The sequence below is a fragment of the Bufo bufo genome, chromosome 8, assembly GCF_905171765.1.
Source record: "Bufo bufo chromosome 8, aBufBuf1.1, whole genome shotgun sequence".
Classification (NCBI taxonomy): Eukaryota; Metazoa; Chordata; class Amphibia; order Anura; family Bufonidae; genus Bufo; species Bufo bufo.
This window is the reverse complement of record NC_053396.1, coordinates 138,202,960-138,226,138: the sequence shown is the minus strand read 5'-3', so window position 1 is coordinate 138,226,138 and position 23,179 is coordinate 138,202,960. Positions and strand designations below refer to the sequence as shown.

General features: G+C 42.7%; 1 protein-coding gene across 1 annotated transcript in view; it reads left to right on the top strand.

Moving 5' to 3' along the window:
- Positions 1–23,179, top strand: part of MTM1 (myotubularin 1) — a 107,500-nt gene that overhangs the window by 62,464 nt on the left and 21,857 nt on the right. Inside the window, exons 7-9 of the mRNA XM_040406497.1 lie at positions 2,398–2,481; positions 9,789–9,938; positions 22,428–22,616. Of these exons, the coding sequence (XP_040262431.1) occupies positions 2,398–2,481; positions 9,789–9,938; positions 22,428–22,616 (423 nt within the window). The remainder of the gene's footprint in view (positions 1–2,397; positions 2,482–9,788; positions 9,939–22,427; positions 22,617–23,179) is intronic.

The following is a 23,179-nucleotide window of genomic DNA, read 5'->3' as shown; positions in this document are numbered from 1 at the left end:
TGTGCATCAACCTCAGTGAGCCAGACAGCAGATGGTGCTATATAGATAGATTAGAGTGAATAACTTGGTGGCTATGCTAAATTTGTAAAGGTGTCGAATATTTATTATGTGACAACCCTTTAATGTTGGACGAACAGTGTGTGTGTTTTTTTTTTTTTTTTTGTTTTGTTTTTGCTTGACTGGCCATCTAATGTGTATGGGGGCCTCCTGACTCTCCCCAACGGATAGATATTGGGGAGAGAAGAACTAGGCATTGGGATTTTAGTATGCCGAATGTGTCTGACAGCCGCCTTCTCCCCTGATCTAGTTCAAAAGACATGCATTCTCACCCAAGCTGAGCATGTATGTGTACGGGATGGTCTGCTCGTTCTGCTATCTAAATTGGATGGACAAATTTAGAGGTGTATCGCCTTCAGAGCGGCAGCATGAAGTGCATAAATCTGGTTTATCAGTTTATGGCAGGGTGGATAAAAATCAATGATTTTTAAAAAAGAAAATAAAAAAAATCTGATTTTTTTTCATTTAAATCGGATTTTTTTTTTAATATAAAATGCTTTTTGAGGAAAATATATTACCATCCAAAGGTTATTCCATCATGAAATAAAGATAAGTTTTTTAATCATGTAGAATGAGGCTGAGGGACAGACAACAGAGGGTTGTAGTCAATGGAGTATATTCAGACCATGGTCTTGTTACCAGTGAGGTACCTCAGGGATCTGTTCTGGGACCCATATTGTTTAATATATATTGCAGAAGGCCTCGATGGTAAGGTCTTTTTTCTGATGACAGATTTGTAACAGGGTTGATGTTCCAGAAGGGATACACCAAATGGAAAAGGATTTAGGAAAACTAGAGGAATGGTCAAAAATCTGGCAACTAAAATTTAATGTTGATAAGTGCAAGATAATGCACCTGGGGCGTAAAAACCCAAGAGCAGAATATAAAATCAGTGATAGTCCTAACCTCAGTATCTGAGGAAAGGGATTTAGGGGTCATTATTTCAGAAGACTTAAAGGTAGGCAGACAATGTCATAGAGCAGCAGGAAATGCTAGCAGAATGCTTGGGTGTATAGGGAGAGGCATTACCAGTAGAAATTAAGTGCTCTCTGCCTGCAAGATATTATCACAGATGCTTGGTTTGCTTTTGCAGTTCTCAAAACTGAATTTGACTCAGCAGAGATCACATGCCTCTTCACAGCAAAAATGTTATAACATGAACAGAGTTGAGAAAACTAACTTCTACAAACCTATGAATGCAGAATCAACCTAATCAAACTAATATGAAAAGTTGTTATTCTTAAAATCTTCATCTACTTGCATATTAGAAGTTATACCAGCAAGAATTAGTCTTTATGTAGAAAACTATGATTTAAATCAAGTGTTACTGACTAGTGATTTAAATCAAATCCACCCTGGTTTATGGGCATCTTGGGCGGAGTTCAAGGAGATCCGGCTGCCTGATCCGCCACAAATCAATTGCATGCAACCGTTTTTCTCAGGCCGAAACCTGTCATTTATGCTGGAAAGCAGTCAGATCACCGTCGGACCTCATTACCGTCCATGGGGATCTGGCGGTGAAGTAGAGAATCCAGCCATGTTGGACCCTGCAAGATTCTGGAGGCTGCTCTGTGCCGGATCTGCTTGACGGAGGTGTGAACTCGGCCTTACAATTGAGCACAGTGTAACATGAGTTATTCTGATTACAGACGCACAGGTAGAGAAGCCGCACTCTGTGCAGTTCACCCTCAGTTGAGCATTATAATATTATTCAGGAAGCTCGCTGGCATTTTTTTTTGTGTAATTATGAAGAAATTGTCACTTGTCAGGAGCCACTTCTTGTCTGGTCCACCCGACATATTGTAGTATTGCAGTACTGAGCAGTTCAGGCCTCACACGGTTGGATTTCTGGGACATTTTCCAAAGGTCTTCCTTTCTATGTCTAGTCCTTGCAAGATTCTGTAACAGAACTGATATCCCATTGTAGTTGGGCAGACGTCGGGCACTTCATGAGACTGACCTCTATTCGGAGCATACATTCATATTCCTGGCTGGTGGTCAGTGACCTCACCGGAGTCAACTGCGGCTGTACCGGAGGAGATAAAACCCACTCCTGATTATACTGAGTACTGTTCAGAGAACAGATGAGAATCGCTGCAATGGGCTACCGGTCATTGTAGAGGTGCACCCTGGAGGTGTTTTTTTTTTTGCATGTGACCAAAAGCCAAAGAATTGACCGTAAAAGCGGCAGCCATGTTTCCAGTACATGTATGGCCAACCCAAGGGTTTATGTACATGGGCCATGAATGCGCTGTACCGCTTCCCAAGAAAGACCATCTTGCCCAAAATTATATGATGACTGCTTGTACTGATTTTCTTTTTCTTCTCATTTTATTCCAGCAATTCTTTGCCTTTGTAAATGAAGAAAGATTTCCGCAGAATGGCTGGGATGTCTATGATCCTGTTTCAGAGTTTCGGAGGCAGGTAAGTGCTCAGCCTCGCACGTTCTGGTCAGTTTAGTGTATTGTCTTCTAGCCTGGGACACAAATGGTTAAAGGGATTGATCTAGACCTATGCGGTCATTATGCAAGAAAATTCTTCTAATATTCACTGTGCTTTACTTCCTCACCATTGGCAAGATCCCTGCTTGCCATCAGTGAATCGTCATGACCATTTACATTAAGAAAAGGAGTGTCGCATGTCCATGTATTGACAATAATATAAATCTGTAATAAAGGACGACATGAAATGCATCAAAATGCAGCAGCATAAAAGATTTTGATGCAGATGGTCCGTAAAAAAGACTTCTCCACTTTTCCCATGAACGTGCCTTAAGCAGTGTATAAATAACCAATAATATACCAACCGGATTCCAAAAAAGTAGGGACACTAAACAAATTGTGAATAAAAACTGAATGCAATGATGTGGAGATGGCAAATGTCAATATTTTATTTGTAATAGAACGTAGATGACAGATCAAACGTTTAATCCGAGTAAATGTATCATTTTAAAGGAAAAATAAGTTGATTCAAAATTTCACGGTGTCAACAAATCCCAAAAAAGTTGGGACAAGTAGCAATAAGAGGCTGGAAAAAGTAAATTTGAGCATAACGAAGAGCTGGAAGACCAATTAACACTAATTAGGTCAATTGGCAACATGATTGGGTATAAAAAGAGCTTCTCAGAGTGGCAGTGTCTCTCAGAAGCCAAGATGGGTAGAGGATCACCAATTCCCACAATGTTGCGCAGAAAGATAGTGGAACAATATCAGAAAGGTGTTACCCAGCGAAAAATTGCAAAGACTTTGCATCTATCATCATCAACTGTGCATAACATCATCCGAAGATTCAGAGAATCTGGAACAATCTCTGTGCGTAAGGTTCAAGGCCGTAAAACCATACTGGATGCCCGTGATCTCCGGGCCCTTAAACGACACTGCACCACAAACAGGAATGCTACTGTAAAGGAAATCACAGAATGGGCTCAGGAATACTTCAGAAACCATTGTCAGTGAACACAATCCACCGTGCCATCCGCCGTTGCCAGCTGAAACTCTACAGTGCAAAGAAGAAGCCATTTCTAAGCAAGATCCACAAGCTCAGGCGTTTTCCCTGGGCCAGGGATCATTTAAAATGGAGTGTGGCAAAATGGAAGACTGTTCTGTGGTCAGACGAGTCACGATTCAAAGTTCTTTTTGGAAATCTGGGACGCCATGTCATCCGGACCAAAGAGGACAAGGACAACCCAAGTTGTTATCAACGCTCAGTTCAGAAGCCTGCATCTCTGATGGTATGGGGTTGCATGAGTGCGTGTGGCATGGGCAGCTTGCATGTCTGGAAAGGCACCATCAATGCAGAAAAATATATTCAGGTTCTAGAACAACATGTGCTCCCATCCAGACGTCATCTCTTTCAGGGAAGACCCTGCATTTTTCAACAAGATAATGCCAGACCACATTCTGCATCAATCACAACATCATGGCTGCGTAGGAGAAGGATCCGGGTACTGAAATGGCCAGTCTGCAGTCCAGATCTTTCACCTATAGAGAACATTTGGCGCATCATAAAGAGGAAGGTGCAACAAAGAAGGCCCAAGACGATTGAACAGTTAGAGGCCTGTATTAGACAAGAATGGGAGAGCATTCCTATTTCTAAACTTGAGAAACTGGTCTCCTCGGTCCCCAGACGTCTGTTGAGTGTTGTAAGAAGAAGGGGAGATGCCACACAGTGGTGAAAATGGCCTTGTCCCAACTTTTTGGGGATTTGTTGACACCATGAAATTCTGATTCAACATATTTCTCCCTTAAAATGGTACATTTTCTCAGTTTAAACTTTTGTTCCGTGATTTATGTTCTATTCTGAATAAAATATTAGAAGTTGGCACCTCCACATCATTGCATTCAGTTTTTATTCACGATTTGTATAGTGTCCCAACTTTTTTGGAATCCGGTTTGTATATACTGGAAAATGACAAAAGAACATCTGGAAAACTTAGGCTTCTTTCACACTAGCGTTGTTAGAATCCAGCAAACATTTTTAAAAAAAATTTCCGGATCAGTTTTCAAAGATCAAAAGTGAAAGTAGCTCCTCCTATATCCCGGCGCAGACCGGAAAATCGGATCTGGCAACACGGCAATTTCCAGAACACATGGTACCGGATCCGGCATTAATACATCGCTATGGAAATTAATGCTGGATCTGGCAAGTGCGGTATTGTTCCGCAATTTTGGCTGGAAAAAGTACTGCAGCAAGCTGGTCAAATACCACACAAGGGACGGGACATCCTGATGCATACTGATTGGATTGCTTTCCATTCAGAATGCATTAGGACAAAACGAATTAGTTTTTTTTCTGGTATTGAGCCCTTTTACCGGATTTCAATACTGGAAAAGAATAACGCCACTGTGAAAGTACCCTAAAAGGGGTTTCTGAGACTTTAATACGAATGACCTATCCTCTGGATAGGTCATCAGTATCTGCCCCGATGATCAGCTGTTTGAGAAGACACCGGTTGCGGCTTTCTTTCAGCTTAGCCTGGACCATGTGACATCACGTTCATCAGTCACATGACCTAGGCGGAACTCAGCCCCATTCGCGAATGGGGCCAAGCTGCAATACCAGTACCAGTGTTTTCTCAAACAGCTGGTCAGTGGGGGTCCTGGATGTCAGACCCCCACCATAATACTGAGGATAGGTCATCAGTATAAAAGTCTCAAACGCCAGACCAGAGGCAGCTGAAATGGGTATCTGTTATTTTAATATTATCGAGTGTTCCCAGCGTTTCTCTAAAAAAAATTAAAAAGTATGTGCTGCCCGGACACGGAATTGCGGACCCGCACTTCCGGGTCCGCACTTCTGTTCCGCAAAAAAATAGAACATGTCCTTTTCTTGTCCGCAATTGCGGACAAGAACAGGCATATTCTATTAGTACTGGCAATGTGCGGTCCGCAAAATGCGGAATGCACATTGCCGCTTTCCGTGTTTTGCGGCTCCGTGGATCCGCAAAATACGTTTCGGACGTGTGAATGGAGCCTTAAATGAAGCACCATTAGTGATTGTTGTGATGTAGACGCTCCCGATGTCTACCTTGTACGGTGCTGACTCTCCATCTGGTGAACAGAATTTCGGACTGATTTCTGACACAGAAATGAGGCCTTTTTTCAGGATTTTGTCTATATATAATGTATATGTCTGAGCAATATAAAATGTAATGATGTGTACGTTACATCTTTAGTTTAATAAATGTTCCTTGAGCCACACAACCATATCTGTTCTGTGGTCCGCAAATAGCGGATCTGGAAAACATGGTTACCGACCGCGTGTCCCACATTTTCCTGTTCTGCACATTAAAAATGCCTATTGTCCGCAAAACGGACAAGAATAGGACATGTTCTATCTTTTTGGTGGAATGGACATATGGAAATGGATGGTCTGCATCCAATCTGCAAAAACATGGATCGGATGTGGTCCAAAAGTACAATCATGTGCTCTGTGTCTACATAGTGAGACGAATCGCATTAACGAGATGTCTCTACCAATGTCTTATTGGCGGTGATCCACCTCCTATGAGCCCTCCAATTGCAAAAATTAAGAAATGAAGTGGCTGTGCTGCCAGGAAATCGGCATGTCTTCTCTTATTCTATCAGATCTCATCTCCTGGGTGGACAGGAGCACCAAGGGGCACACTTAATAAGGGACCTGCCGGAGTTAAGAGGCAGGTACATTTAGACCATTTTCTACTCCTAACACCAGGCGTACAAAATGGTAAATGAGACGGACCCTTGAGCCACAAAAAATACCCCTAATATAGGCATATTTCTGTTTAATAACTGACCCCCCCCCCCCTTCCCAAGTGTCTTCCTGACCGTTGACTTACTGTATAGATTTGGCTTTTTTTTTTTTTTTGGGGGGTAGAAAGTATTTTTCGCCATGACATCTCATTAGTGAATAGAGGACACATACCAGACGATGTGACTGGGCTTTCAGATAGGTTTGTAGCTTTAAGCCGCAGAGAACATTACACTTACTTCAAACAAAACAGACTTCTGAATTGGGTGGAAAGAATAAGGAAGTAGTGTAGTACTTTATTCTCCTTTTAGCAAATATAAAAAGCTACAAAATTTTCCAAATGAAAACTTGCCGCCACCTCATAGGCCAGGACACCACAAGTTATGTGACTGCGGCTTGTGGCTCGGTGAGGCCCTACTGATCTGCAGGCAGCGCCTCGTTGTCAGGAGCCCCCGATCCTCCTTCTGCACATTGTGCCTTCGGTCCGAAGGAGGAAGCCAGCCCAATCAGACTTACAAAGTGAACTCAATGTTATTACTGTGGAGGGAATATGCGAATATATGACTGCAATAATAAACGGCCATGACTTTATTCGGTCTGAAACCTGTATAGTGTACTGCATGCTGCTCAGTGTCCTGCACCATGTCTGCTCAGTTTAGAGTCTAACCAGTGCTCAGGCATAAGTATGAATTATTGAAGTCTTAAAGTGGCCATACATATTAGACGTAAGGCTGTATTACAGATGTGGCAGACAATTGTCTGGAGGGAAAAGTACCCTCCCGGCAATCGTCTGCTCGCCCCCAGAAGAGACTGCTGCTATTACATGCAGCGATCTCCTCCGCAGCATGGGGAGGAGTGATCACTATGCCATCGCTCGTCCCCATGCCGTATAAACACCACGATCTGCTGCCTGCAATGGATTATTTTTTAACACGTCAAAAGATTTGGTTTGCCCAATGATCAAGCGTTTGCTCATTCATCGGGCAATCGCCGGTAGTATTAGTACTGCAAGATGATCGCTAACAAGCGTTCACGTGGTCATCTGCCAAAAAATCAAGCAATGTAATACATACTGTGGCTGATTACCCGATGAACAAGCAAACTCTTGATCATCAGGCAATCCAAATCTTTTGACATGTTAAATTATCGTTTGGAGGCGGCAGGTCATGCTGTCTAATAACGATCTGCTGCCGGCAAACCACTATACAGCATGGGGACGAGCGATGGCATAGTGATCTCCCCCCCGCCCATGCTGCAGAGGAGATCACTGCATGTAATAGCAGCGATCTCCTCCGCTAGTGAGCAGGCAATTGCTGGGAAGGGACACACACATTGGGCTGTGTAATCCAGCCTTGATCTGCCAGAGATCACGCAGCAGCTTATTGCCCTCTTCCTATTAAAAACACATGCGCGCTCAACCAAGGGTGCATGCATGTTCATTAGCTGTACGCCAACAGTTATTGAAAGAATGTGTCCCAGCTATAGATTGATTTCTTTAAAGCCAATTTTCAATTTGAAATCTAAAAGATCATGTTTGACTACAGTGTGACCACAACCCTTCTCTCCCCCCCCCCCCCCCCCCCAAAATCATATTCCGAGTCCCAGTAAAGTGATGACTACAAAACCTAATGTGAACAGAGCCTAAAGCATCCCAAAGGGAGGATCCTGCTGAACAACTCTCCACCTCTCCACTTCCTAGACCCCGAATTTTCTGGGATTGTGTGACATTAGCTGGAAAACCCTTTAAAAAGATGGTAATGTCCCAAACCCTGAACATTCTACTCGTCGGGGGATAGACAAGATGGGGCATGTCGATTGATTCGACTCCCACCACGTTTGCCGATCCGTTGCTTGAAGGGGCTGCAGCGCACTGGTGAGTCTCCGGTGGTCTCCTGGTAGCTTACCAAGCACAGAGCTATCCGTTGTATAGTGGCTGTGCTTGGTATTGCAACCCAGTCTCATTCACTTGAATGGGATGGAGCTACAGCTAGGCCATGCCACCAATGATCATAACGCCACAGGCCTAAGAAGAGGCTGCGCTTCTGACCAGAGCATTGCAGCCTCTTCAAACAGCTGATCGGCATGGGTGCTGGGTGTCTGACCCCACCCATCAGATACTGATGACCTATCCGGAGGAAACCCCATTTAAATAAATGATGTAGTCCCCTTAAGAAAAGTGAAAGCGATGATCCCAGTAATTAAATTCTTTAAGGGTCCATTCAGATGTCCGTATGTGTTTTGCGGATCCGCAAAACAAGGACACCGCCAATGTGCTTTCCGCATTTTGTGGACCGCACATTGCCGGCACCCTCATAGAAAATTCCGGACAAGATTAGGACATGTTCTATTTTTTTTGCGGATCCGCAAATGCGGATGCGGACAGCACATTCCAGCCCCATTGAAAATGAATGGGTCCGCACCTGTTCCGCAAAATTGCGGAACGGATGCGGGCCCATTTTGCGGACGTGTGAATAGACCCTTTACGCTACATACGCACAACCCGCCGTGTTTTGGGGTCTGCAAATTGCGGTTCCTCAAAACACTGATGCCTGCAGTGTGCGTTCCGCAATTTGGAGAACGGAAACTGCCACCCATTATAGAAATGCCTATTCTTGTCCATAAAACGACAAAAATAGGACATGTTCTATTCTTCTTGCGGAGCCACGGAAAGGAGCAACGGATGCGGACAGCACACAGAGTGCGACCCAAACAGTCGTGTGAATGAGGCCTAAGATTGACATTCTAGAACCCACGCTTGCAGTCATAGGAATATACGAGCCAGGTTTTGCTGTCCAAGAAGGGAGGAGATGGATTCAAATGAGCGATCCCTCCTTGTCCTTGGGTGTGAGCGCAGACTGTCTGACCATGTAGTGTACAGCACTTGGTGCATGCGACTTGTACTGCAGCCAGCCGACAGCCACAGGTTGCATCGTAGTGCAATGTCCTACGTAATTGGAGTTTGTAGTGAATATGCACTGATCATAGCAAGGGTCACACAGTCTAATAATTAACACTTTCTTCATTTTTAGCCTTGTCAGTCCGACATACAGCGCATTAAGCACTTCCCATTATTGTCTGAAAACTTCCATGTGGTATGAGCAAGGCATCCGGGCTCCCTGCCCAGGTTGAGTCAGCCTGTTAGTACAACAGCTGCCAGCTCAATGGCCACTCCGCCCTCCTAACATTTTCAATCATTATTCCATTAAAGCGATTACACCCATTTTGTGTCTGTGCATTTCCACTTAGGGCTCGGATATACCTCCAGGCCCTCCTCACACCATGGGCCGGCTCACGGAGACTATTGAAGCTCCCGATGTGAATTGTTCAGCCTGGTATTTCTGTCTTTTGTCCTCTTCTCTCTATCCATAGCGCAGATGTCTTCATATGGTGAGATGTGATCACCACCCTGTGGTTACAGGGTCTTACTACAGTGGACAAGGCAGAAAGAGCTGAAATTACTGACGACATATCTTTTTTTTTTTTTTTTCCTGTTGTGCCCCCAGGGTTTACCAAACGATAATTGGAGATTAAGCTTCATTAATAAAACCTATGAGTTCTGTGACACCTACCCTCCTCTGTTAATGGTGCCATTTCATGCCGCAGATGACGATCTCAGGAAAGTTGCCGCCTTCAGGTCCAGGAACAGGATTCCGGTATGTAAAGGGGTAGACCGTTGTACATGGTTAATTAAGTAGAGCATGGCTTAAAGTGAACCTGTTGATTCATGCTGACCTAACCATTGGCTGGATGAAATACTGACTGGCTCCCACATCACAAAGAATAATTTTTCTCAAGCACTGAAGTGTCTCATAGCTGAACGGCTCCTCTCCGGCTTCTCCACTCCCAGATCAGCCGGATTAACAGGTCTTGGCTTATTTACATATAGTGAGAAACACTTTCAGTGAAGATGAGCCTGGTGAGGAGAAGCCAGAGCAGAGCCACCCAGTGGACACATTCCAGTGAGAGGAAGGTTAAAATTAGGATACACAGTCATGCCATGGGCTTGGTCTAGTATTGTAGGTCACCTTTCAAGTGAATTGGGCTGGGCTGCATTACCAGACACAGCCTCTGAAAGAGAGTGGAGCGGTTTCTAGAAAAAAGCACTTACTTTCTTTTTATTTTTGGGAAATAATTTCTAAATAGCCTTGGGAGAAGTCTGATATCTAGTTCACTACATTTGGAAGTATGAATAGTGCTTACTAAGAGTATTTCTCACTGTGGAGTTCACTGCTAGTCTGTCGGTTAGTAATATTACTTAGTCGCTAAAAGGAATTGATTTGTTTCCTCTTTTCCATGATCTGAGCTGGAAGTAAGAGAACCTGTTACCACAAATGCAGTATGTTATGGAGCAGAATGTGTGTGTGTGTGTGTGTGTGTGTGTATATTATATTATATTATATTATATTATATTTATAAAAATTAGTGTCTGTATGCGCGACCAAACGACTGGACCGATCTTCACCAAATTTGGCACACAGGTACATCAGGTGTCCGGGAAAGTTTTAGACTGAGTCAGCTCTCTAGGACATACTGTTCCTGAGATATTCCCCAAAAATGACCTGCATTAACCAATAGAAGCCTGCAAGTCTTTTACTCATATCCCAACTGCAATACACACGGTCACATGTCCCTTATCAGCCAATAGAAGCTCGCAGGCCCTTAGTCTCCACATACACACAGTTTTACTCCAGGTTTCCATAACAACCCAGCCATTTTTCTTCACTGCTGTAGGTCAGCTTTAGGCTAGGGCTACATGACAACGTGCACAGCTCAGCAGACAGTATCACACAGGATAGGATATTAGATACACAGCTCAGCAGACAGTGGGGCAGGTACTGTAGAGGTCACTGTTATGGGGGATACTGTCTATCTTTTAATGACACACAGAAACCTTTAAATGAAATAGTTGAAATATACCCGTGCGAAGCCGGGCCCTTTTGCTAGTATATATATATATATATATATATATATATATATATATATATATATACATATATAAGTACAGACCAAAAGTTTGGACACACCTTCTCATTCAAAGAGTTTTCTTTATTTTCATGACTATGAAAATTGTAGATTCACACTGAAGGCATCAAAACTATGAATTAACACATGTGGAATTATATACATAACAAATAAGTGTGAAACAACTGAAAATATGTCATATTCTAGGTTCTTCAAAGTAGCCACCTTTTGCTTTGATTACTGCTTTGCACACTCTTGACATTCTCTTGATGAGCTTCAAGAGGTAGTCCCCTGAAATGGTCTTCCAACAGTCTTGAAGGAGTTCCCAGAGATGCTTAGCACTTGTTGGCCCTTTTGCCTTCACTCTGCGGTCCAGCTCACCCCAAACCATCTCGATTGGGTTCAGGTCCGGTGACTGTGGAGGCCAGGTCATCTGGCGCAACACCCCATCACTCTCCTTCATGGTCAAATAGCCCTTACTTTTAAAGTTTTCCCAATTTTTCGGCTGACTGACCTTCATTTCTTAAAGTAATGATGGCCACTCGTTTTTCTTTACTTAGCTGCTTTTTTCTTGCCATAATACAAACTCTAACAGTCTATTCAGTAGGACTATCAGCTGTGTATCCACCTGACTTCTCCTCAACGCAACTGATGGTCCCAATCCCATTTATAAGGCAAGAAATCCCACTTATTACACCTGACAGGGCACACCTGTGAAGTGAAAACCATTTCAGGGGACTACCTCTTGAAGCTCATCAAGAGAATGCCAAGAGTGTGCAAAGCAGTGATCAAAGCAAAAGGTGGCTACTTTGAAGAACCTAGAATATGACATATTTTCAGTTGTTTCACACTTGTTTGTTATGTATATAATTCCACATGTAGTAATTCATAGTTTTGATGCCTTCATAGTCATGAAAATAAAGAAAACTCTTTGAATGAGAAGGTGTGTCCAAACTTTTGGTCTGTACTGTATGTGTGTGTGTATATATATATATATATATATATATATATATATATATATATATATATATATATATATATAAAAATTATTTTGTGGACAAGATTTATTCTAACTGTTTATTTATACTTCAAGTGTGGAAGTGCGTATACAGAGATGGCTGTCACTGATAGTTGTATATGAGGTGATCTTAAGTGCAGAAAAAGCAGAGCTATAAATGACAAGTTTTACTGAATATTTTCCCATTAACTATGTATCGATCTGCTCAGCCCCTCTGCTCTATAACATGCTGACTGCACTGCATTTTGTAGTGACTGGTTCTCTTTAAAGGGACACTGACAGGCCCAATAAGCATATTTAGCTATATATATGACTGCACAGGTCTTCTAATGTGCATTAAAATCGTATAAGTATACCCCCTGTCCACCTTATAAATACAGTAAACTCATGTTTTATAACCTGATAGAATCGTCTTCTTTCTGCCCAAGGGGCGGCGTTTCAGCTTGACTTCTGCCCAGCCAGCCGCCTCCAACCGCCGCTTTGAAGCGCTGCCCAGCTTATCAATATTCACTTCGCTGGGCGGCTTCTGCTGTCCCCGATGTCTTTGAGATCAGCGCATGCCCAATACAAAGCTATGGGCATCGGACTCCATTTCATCTTCAGCGCATGCGCCCCGCACCCTCTGGTGCAGGATCACATTGCGCCTGCGTCCCCTCTGCTTCTTAGAGGCCGCTTCAGCCTCTGCGTTCTGCGCCTGCATCGGGCACTCTTCTGAGCAGCGCTTCAGAGCGCTGCTCTCAAAGACATCGGGGACAGCAGAAGCCGCCCAGCGAAGTGAATATTGATAAGCTGGGCGGCGCTTCAAAACGGCGGTTGGAGGCGGCTGGCTGGGCAGAAGTCAAGCTGAAACGCCGCCCCTTGGGCAGAAAGAAGACTATTCTATCAGGTTATAAAACATGAGTTTACTGTATTTATAAGGTGGACAGGGGGTATACTTATATGATTTTAATGCACATTAGAAGACCTGTGCAGGCATATACAGTGGGGGAAATAATTATTTGACCCCTCACTGATTTTGTAAGTTTGTCCAATGACAAAGAAATGAAAAGTCTCAGAACAGTATCATTTCAATGGTAGGTTTATTGTAACAGTGGTAGATAGCACATCAAAAGGAAAATCGAAAAAATAACTTTAAATAAAAGATAGCAACTGATTTGCATTTCATTGAGTGAAATAAGTATTTGAACCCCTACCAACCATTAAGAGTTCTGGCTCCCACAGAGTGGTTAGACACTTCTACTCAATTAGTCACCCTCATTAAGGACACCTGTCTTAACTAGTCACCTGTATAAAAGACACCTGTCCACAGAATCAATCAATCAAGCAGACTCCAAACTCTCCAACATGGGAAAGACCAAAGAGCTGTCCAAGGATGTCAGAGACAAAATTGTAGACCTGCACAAGGCTGGAATGGGCTACAAAACCATTAGCAAGAAGCTGGGAGAGAAGGTGACAACTGTTGGTGCGATTGTTCGAAAATGGAAGGAGCACAAAATGACCATCAATCGACCTCGCTCTGGGGCTCCACGCAAGATCTCACCTCGTGGGGTGTCAATGGTTCTGAGAAAGGTGAAAAAGCATCCTAGAACTACACGGGAGGAGTTAGTTAATGACCTCAAATTAGCAGGGACCACAGTCACCAAGAAAACCATTAGAAACACATTACACCGCAATGGATTAAAATCCTGCAGGGCTCGCAAGGTCCCCCTGCTCAGGAAGGCACGTGTGCAGGCCCGTCTGAAGTTTGCCAATGAACACCTGAATGATTCAGAGAGTGACTGGGAGAAGGTGCTGTGGTCTGATGAGACCAAAATAGAGCTCTTTGGCATTAACTCAACTCGCTGTGTTTGGAGGAAGAAAAATGCTGCCTATGACCCCCAAAACACCGTCCCCACCGTCAAGCATGGGGGTGGAAACATTTTGCTTTGGGGGTGTTTTTCTGCTAAGGGCACAGGACAACTTATTCGCATAAACGGGAAAATGGACGGAGCCATGTATCGTGAAATCCTGAGCGACAACCTCCTTCCCTCTGCCAGGAAACTGAAAATGGGTCGTGGATGGGTGTTCCAGCACGACAATGACCCAAAACATACAGCAAAGGCAACAAAGGAGTGGCTCAAGAAGAAGCACATTAAGGTCATGGAGTGGCCTAGTCAGTCTCCGGACCTTAATCCAATCGAAAACCTATGGAGGGAGCTCAAGCTCAGAGTTGCACAGAGACAGCCTCGAAACCTTAGGGATTTAGAGATGATCTGCAAAGAGGAGTGGACCAACATTCCTCCTAAAATGTGCGCAAACTTGGTCATCAATTACAAGAAACGTTTGACCTCTGTGCTTGCAAACAAGGGTTTTTCCACCAAGTATTAAGTCTTTTTTTGTTAGAGGGTTCAAATACTTATTTCACTCAATGAAATGCAAATCAGTTGCTATCTTTTATTTAAAGTTATTTTTTCGATTTTCCTTTTGATGTGCTATCTGCCACTGTTACAATAAACCTACCCCTGAAATGATACTGTTCTGAGACTTTATTTCTTTGTCATTGGACAAACTTACAAAATCAGTGAGGGGTCAAATAATTATTTCCCCCACTGTATATATATATAGCTAAATATGCTTATTGGGCCTGTCAGTGTCCCTTTAAGAAGGCATGGTGCTTACAGTGCTCGGTTACTGTCATTCTACCCTGAGCTAAGACATGGGTGGGCATTTTTCAGAGAACTCACTTCACTAGTTACAAAACGAAGCAGGCTACGCTCATTTCATATTAACATAACGGGAATCGTTCCTTCCTCTTTTTCCACCACCATCAGAACAAGATCCTTATGGGAGTAGGAATGATTACAGTTTAGGTTGGACAGAGACACACAGTATTATAAATCATTGTATTGTCTTGGGTCTAGGGCTGCAGTAAACGATTATTTTAGAATTTGAGTATTCTATCGATTTTTTTTTTACGATTAATAGAGTACTCGAGTAAGGAAAAAATGAATAGACTGTTTTCCTTTATAAAAACTCAGACCCCTACTTTTAGTCTCCAGCACCCTTCGTTTCCCCCTGTGTGATCAGCCCAAGTGCATCAGTTCCTCTCGGTACCATCAGCTCCACTATCTTCAGGTGCATCAGCTCTCCCCCCACCCCAGTGCCATCAGCTCTCCCTCACCCCCCAGTGCCATCAGCTCTCCTCTCCACCCCACCCCAGTGCCATCAGCTCTCCCCCCACCCCAGTGCCATCAGCTCTCCCCCCACCTGCTCCTCCTGACACCCGGAGTGCACAGCGTCAATGGTTGCTATGGTGCCTTAGTCGCACCAACTTACCTTTCCTGCAGCGGCGCCGCCAACACTCCATTCTGTGGGACCATGGACATTCTGTGGAGTGTCCGGAGGACCCCCGCTGGAAAGGCGAGTATTCTGAGTGCATTGCAGGCCAGCGGGAGACCATGGAGCGGGAATAATAGCAAGCGCTTCACTCCTGCTCAGTGGTCACGTGACACAAACAAATCCTTAATGCAAAAAATTTGCATCAAGGATTTTCTTGTGTCGAATTACTCGTTGCAGCCCTACTTGGGTCCATGTCATAGAAGCAGCGTCTAGGACGGGAAATACCTGACACATGGAGTGTATTTCTTTCGCACTGAATACGTGTGCAGTTGGTCTCAGGCCACATGTTGAAGTCTTTCCTCTGCGTATCCGTGGCAGTTTTACTGCAAAATTATTGTTGCGTGTAGATTTTTCTGTGGTTTTTGGTGCGGTTTCACCTTGTATTTCAGCCAAGGGGTAAAATCTGCGGCGATAATCTATAGCACTAATGGAATATAATGGCCGTGCCGTGGATTTGAATGGTCACAGCATGCTGCTTTTTAGCTACATGTGCACGACTTTTTCAAAACCCAATCCGCGGGTATTGTACTGTAATTTGCTGTGGATTTGCTTTGCAGAATCCACACCTCAAACCACAGGTAATCTGCTACGTCTGGATTTGCTTTAAGAGTTGTAAACTACATCAATGTCTTATTGAGCGTTTTGCATGTTTCCAGTCAAGGTAATGTTTTTAACCCATTACATGATCATGGCTTAAAGGGGTTCTCCAGGAATTAAGAAAATGAAAATGCTTAAATATTACTTTATTATAAATATATTCTTAAATACCTTTCATTATTTATAATGGCTTGTTTTGTCTGGGGAACAATTATCAGGGGAAACAAAATGGCCGCTGTCCCATCAGTTCACACAAAACCTGTCCTGATCACACATGAGGACAAGTTACTTCACACCACTGAGCTAAAGAGCTCCCTTATCCTCCTTTCTGCTCTACTTGTCAGGGATTATCCTGAATACAGATAAGAACTTTAGCTGAATCTCTTAGTTCATGAAGAGACATGAAGTACAGAGAGGACGGTCAGGACAGGCTGTGGTAATGGAGACTGCATACAAGTGCTGCTGCTTATTAGCCACACCTCACCCTCCTCTCATGTCTCTTCATCTCCATTCCCACAGAGATTTACCTGTATTCAGGATCATGATTCCTGACAAGCCGAACAGAGAGGAGGATGATGGGCCAAATGGTTCTTATCTGCCGACACATTCTATGTTTCTATGATGAGGCAGCACTATGGCCCATTGTGGGGAAGTAACATGTCCTCCTGTGTGATTAGGACAGGTTTTGTGTGTACTGATAGGACGGCGGCCATTTTATTTAACCTAATGATTGTTCCCTAGACAAAACAAGCCGTTCTAAGTAATGAAAGGTATTTGTCAATGTACTGTGCCTTGCAAAAGTATTAACCCCGTTGACTTTTTTCGTGTTTTGGTGCCTCACAACCTGGAATTAACATGGATTGTTTGAGGATTTGCATTATTTAATTTACAGAACATGCCCACAACTGTGAAACAAACAACAAATACGACAAAATAACAGAAAAAGTCAATGTGCGTAACTATTTACCCCCCTAAAGTCAATACTTTGTAGAACCACCTTTTGCGGCAATCACAGCTCCAAGTCACTTTGGATAAGTCTCTATGAGCTTGCCCCATCTTACCGCTGGGATTTTTGCCCATTCTTCCCTGCACAACTGCTCCAGCTCCTTCAAGTTGGATGGTTTGTGCTTGTGAACAGCAATCTTTAAAGGGACACTGACAGGCCCTATAAACATATATTTAGTTATTCCTATGCAGTCATAGATCTATTAAAGTGTATCCTAATGATATAAGAGTACCCCCTGTCCGCATTGTAAACCATGTAAAAACAACTTTATATTGATCTGTCAATCACATTTCTTTATGCCCGATGGGCGTTTTTTCACATTTCTTTATGCCCGAGGGGCGTTTTTTCTCCTACCTTCGTGCCCAGCCGCGCCTCAACTGTCGATTCCTAGCGCCGCCCAGCTCATTATTATTCACTGCGCTGGGCGGCTCTTACATTCCCCGATCCTGTCACCCGAGAGAAGAGCGCTGGATTCAATTACAGGCTTGGGAGGGTGACGGCGCATGCGCAGATGGTCCGATTGAGGCCGATGCCCATAAGTATCTATCGGGCATGCGCGGGAACTGACAGGATCGGGGAATGTAAGAGCGCTAGGAATCGACAGTTGAGGTGCGGCTGGGCACGAAGGTAGGAGAAAAAACGCCCCTTGGGCATAAAGAAATGTGATTGACAGATCAATATAAAGTTGTTTTTACATGGTTTACAATGCGGACAAGGGGTACTCTTATATCATTGGAATACACTTTACTAGATCTATGACTGCATAGGAATAACTAAATATGTTTATAGGGCCTGTCAGTGTCCCTTTAAGTCTGACCACAGATTTTCTATTGGATTGAGATCTGGGCTTTGACTAGGCCATTCCAACACATTTACATGTTTCCCCTTAACCACCTCCCGTCTGCCCATTGACTATAAACGTCCAGGAGGTGGATCTCTATTTCTGAAAGCACGTTTTAAAACGTCCTGCAGCTTTCCCTCCTGTGCTCTGCCCCTGTACATAGAAACTCCGTGACTAAGCTCCCTCCTGACAGCCAAGAACATGGAGCTTTACCCGGAGACCTTTTTTCCTGATCTCCAGGCTTTTGATCGCTCTGACAAGCAGTCAGAGCGATCACAAATGCATCTACCATCTCCCTCTTATTACTGCCAGTCAGAGAGGGAGATCGGTATTTAAACTAGGCATCGCGATCGTAATTCTTAACTGTAAGCCCTGGAGACCGATCAGCATGGTCTCCGGGGCATGTGAGCCCTGTAATTTCCAGTTACAGCGCTCTGAAATGCTTGTACCATCTTTCTCTCTGTAGCGCTGGCAGGAGAGGGAGATCGGTACATTCATACTCCACCAGCGATCCCCCAGCAGCTGTTTACACTGGAGACAAATCAGCATAGTCTCCAGAGCATGTGTTGTGAGCGCTGTAATTTCCAGTTACAGCGCTCAGAAAGGCTTGTACTGTCTCCCTCTCATTAGTGCTAGCAGGAGAGGGAGATCGGAACATTTACACTCACCCAGCAGCTGTTTTCACTGGAGTCCAATCAGCACGATCTCCAGGACATGTGACTGTCTGAGCCAGGTGAGTGCAGGAGCTGTAAGGTCTCCAGAGACCTTGATCAGCCCTGCACTGAGGCTGTACAGCAAAGTATACTGCTGTACAGCCTCTCTGGGGGGTGTATTTCCCCTGTAACTGGGGCTACTATGTCAGCCCCAGTTAGAGGAGAAATCAACAGTGAAAAAAAAAAGTGAAGTTAAATGTCCCCCAGAGGTCTTGTATGACCTTATGGGGGACGCAAAGTGTAAAATAAAAAAATAAAAAATAAAATGTAAAAAAAAAAAAAATTTATTACGTTTTCACATGTAAAAAAAAAAAATTCCCCAAGTAAGGAATAAAAAAAATAATTAAAAAATAGAAAAAATAAAATAGACATATTTGGTATTGCTGCGTCCGTGACGGTCGGCTCTATAAATATATCACATAATCGACCCAGTCCAATAAACACCATAAAAAATAAAAATAAATAACTGTCAAAAAAAGCAATTTTTGTCACCTTACATCACAAAAAGTGCAACACCAAGTGATCAAAAAGGCGTATGTCCCACAAAATGGTACCAATAAAACAGTCACCTCATCCCACAAAAAATGAGCCCCTACATAAGAAAATCTCTAAAAAAAATAAAAAAAAAACTATAGCTCTTAGAACATGGAGACACTAAAACATCATTTTTTTGGTTTCAAAAATGCTATTGTTGGGTAAAACTTTAATAAATAAGAAAAAGTATAAATATTAGGTATTGCCGCGTCCGTAAAAACCAGCTCTATAAAAATATCACATGAACTAAACCCTCGGGTGAACACCGTAAAAATAAAAAAATAAAAACTGTCAAAACAAGCAATTTTTGTCACCTTACATCACAAAAAGTGCAACACCAAGTGATCAAAAAGGCGTATATCCCACAAAATGGTACCAATAAAACCGTCACCTCATCCCGCAAAAAATGAGCCCCTACATAAGAAAATCTCTCAAAAAATAAAAAAAACTATAGCTCTCAGAACATGGACACATTAAAACATAATTTTTTTGTTTCAAAAAGGCTATTGTTGGGTAAAACTTTAATAAATAAGAAAAAGTATAAATATTAGGTATCGCCACATCCGTAACAATCTGCTCTATAAAAATGTCACTTGACTGAACCCCTCAAGTGAACGCTGTAAAAATAAATAAATAAAAACTGTGCTAAAACAACAAATTTTTTGGTCACCTTGCCCCATAAAGTGTTATAATTAATAATCAAAAAATCATATGTACCCAAAAATAGTACCAATAAAACTGGCACCTTATTACCTAGTTTCCAAAATGGGGTCACTTTTTGGGAGTTTCTACTGTAAGGGTGCATCAGGGGGGCTTCAAATGGGACATGGCATCTAAAAGCCATGTGGAGTTCCTTTTCTTCTGCGCCCTGCCGTGTGCCCATACAGCAGTTTATGACCACATGTGGGGTGTTTCTGTAAACCGCAGAATCTCTAGGTAATAAATATTGAGTTTTGTTTGGCTGTTAACCATCGATGTGTTAAAGAAGAAATTGGATTAAAATGGAAAATCTTCCAAAAAAGTGAAATTTAAAAATTTGATCTCCATTTTCCTTTAATTCTTGTGGAACGCCTAAAGGGTTAACAAAGTTTGTAAAATCGGTTTTAAGTAACTTGAGGGGTGTAGTTTCTACAATGGGGTCATTTATGGGGGTATCCACTATGTAGGCCCCACAAAGTGACTTCAGACCTGAACTGGTCCTTAAAAAGTGGGTTTTGGCAATTTTCTTAAAAATTTGAAGAATTGCTTCTAAACTTCTAAGCCTTCTAACGTCCTAAAAAATTAAATGACATTTCCAAAATGATGCCAATATAAAGTAGACATATGGGGAATGTTAAGTAATAAATATTTTATGAGGTATCACTTTCTGTTTAAAAAGCAGAGGAATTGAAATTTAGAAAATTGCTAATTTTTCAAAAGTTTTGGTAAATTTGGGATTTTTTCATAAATAAAGGTGAAATATATTGACTCAAATTTATGACTATCATGAAGTACAATGTGTCACGAGAAAACAATCTCTGAATGACTTGGATAAATAAAGGCGTTCCGAAGTTATTACCACATAAAGTGAGATCAGTTTTGCAAAATTAGGCCTGGTCAGGAAGGGGGCAAATGGCCCAGATGGGAAGTGGTTAAACCACTCAAGTGTTGCTTTAGCAGTGTGTTTGGGGTCATTGTCCTGCTGGAAGCTGAACCTCCGTCCTAGCCTCAAATCGCTCACAGAGTGGTACAGGTTTTGCTCAAGAATATCCCTGTATTTAGCACCATCCAGCTTTCCCTCAACTCTGACCAGTTTCCCAGTCCCGACTGCTGAAAAACATCCCCACAGCATGATGCTGCCACCACCATGTTTCACTGTGGGGATGGTGTTCTTTGGGTGATGCTATGTCTGGCGCAAACCCAACACATAACGTTTTCTTTGATGGCCAAAAAGTTAAATTTTAGTCTCATCAGACCAGAGCACATTCCTCCATACATTTTGGGAGTCTCCCACATGCCTTTTCGCAAACTCACAACGTGCCTTTTTGTTTTTAGCTGAAAGTAATGGCTTTCTTCTGGCCACTCTGCCATAAAGCCCAAATCTATGGAGCGTACGGCTTATTGTCTTCCTATGCACAGATACTCCAGTCTCTGCTGTAGAACTCTGCAGCTCCTCCATGGTTACCTTAGGTCTCTGTGTTGCCTCTCTGATTAATGCCCTCCTTGCCCGGTCCGTGAGTTTTGGTCGCTGGCCATCTCTTGGCAGGTTTGCTGTTGTGCCATGTTCTTTCCATTTCGTTATGATAGATTTGATGGTGCTCCTGGGGATCATCAAAGATTGGGATATTTTTTTATAACCTAACCCTGACCCTGACTTGTACTTCTCAACAACATTGGCCCTTACTTGTTTGGAGAGTTCCTTGGTCTTCATGGCAGTGTTTGGTTAGTGATGCCTCTTGCTTAAGTGTTGCACCCTCTGGGGCCTTTCAAAAAAGGTGTGTATATGTAATGACATCATGTAACACTTAGATTGCACACAGGTGGACATAATTTCACTAATTATGTGACTTCTGAAGGTAATTGGTTGCAACAGAGCTTTTTATGGGCTTCCTAATAAAGGGGGTGAATACATACGCACATGCCAATTTTCTGTTTTCTATTTCTAAACAATAGTTTTATTTATATATTTTTCTCATTACACTTCACCAACTTAGACTATTGTGTTCTGATCCATCACATACAATTCAGATTAACAAAACATTGAACTTAAGGCTGTAATGTAATAACACGAAAAAAGTCAAGGTGGCTGAATACTTTTGCAAGGCACTGTATTTATTATAAAATAATATTTTAAGTATTTTATTTTTTTTAATTCTTGGAGAACCCCTTTAATGAAGTCTTAAACCGTTTTCCCTGCCTTCTGAATAAGGAGCTGTTCACACAAATGTATCCTGGACATAGAATCCATTGTGTAACAGCCAGACCACCAGTTTAACCGACCTGAACTTGCAGCATATCTGATGTTGGGTCAGTTGAACCTGCAGTTGGGGGCGTGACGGCTGCTAGTAATGATGGATGGGTAATACGCCCCTAATAAATGTCTTCCCCCTGCAGGTTTTGTCTTGGATACACCCAGAAAATCAGTCCGTCATCACAAGGTGCAGCCAGCCATTAGTGGGTATGAGCGGCAAGCGGAATAGAGATGATGAGAGGTACCTGGACATAATTAAAGATGCCAATAATAAAAGCTCAAAACTGACAATTTACGATGCCAGGCCAAATGTAAATGCTGTGGCTAATAAGGTAAGAGTTGTCTGAATCTCACGACTGTCCTCGCTCTCTGTATGATTTATGATAAATGAGGATGTGTTTGTATGCACTGAACGAGCCCCTGTGAGATTGGTCCCGTTAGATGTTTGAGTGACATATGATTCTGCTATGGTAAATTCACAGGTTTCTTGCAGTAAGCGCATGAATAAAAAATAAAATAAAAATCACCAACAATTCTAAAACATAATGTTTAACATTAAAACGTAATTTAAACAGTAGGTCATTTTCTGATGACACATTCCCTTCAAAGGGGTTATCCAGTAATTATATTGATGACCTATTATCCTCAGGATCAATATCAGATCTGTGAGGGTCTAACACCCGGGACCCCCGCCAATGAGCTCCCACTCCGTGTCACATAGAAGTGAACATTTCCCGAACTCTGGGTTCCGTTCCTTGGAACCGAATCAGAGTTCGGGAAATGTTTTTTTTACAGTATAAATCAATTTCTGAAGTTATTATGCAAAGTTGCCTCTAGTATTCTTGGGAATTAGATGCAGGAGGGTTTAGTAGAATATCCCACTTTTTTTCTCCTT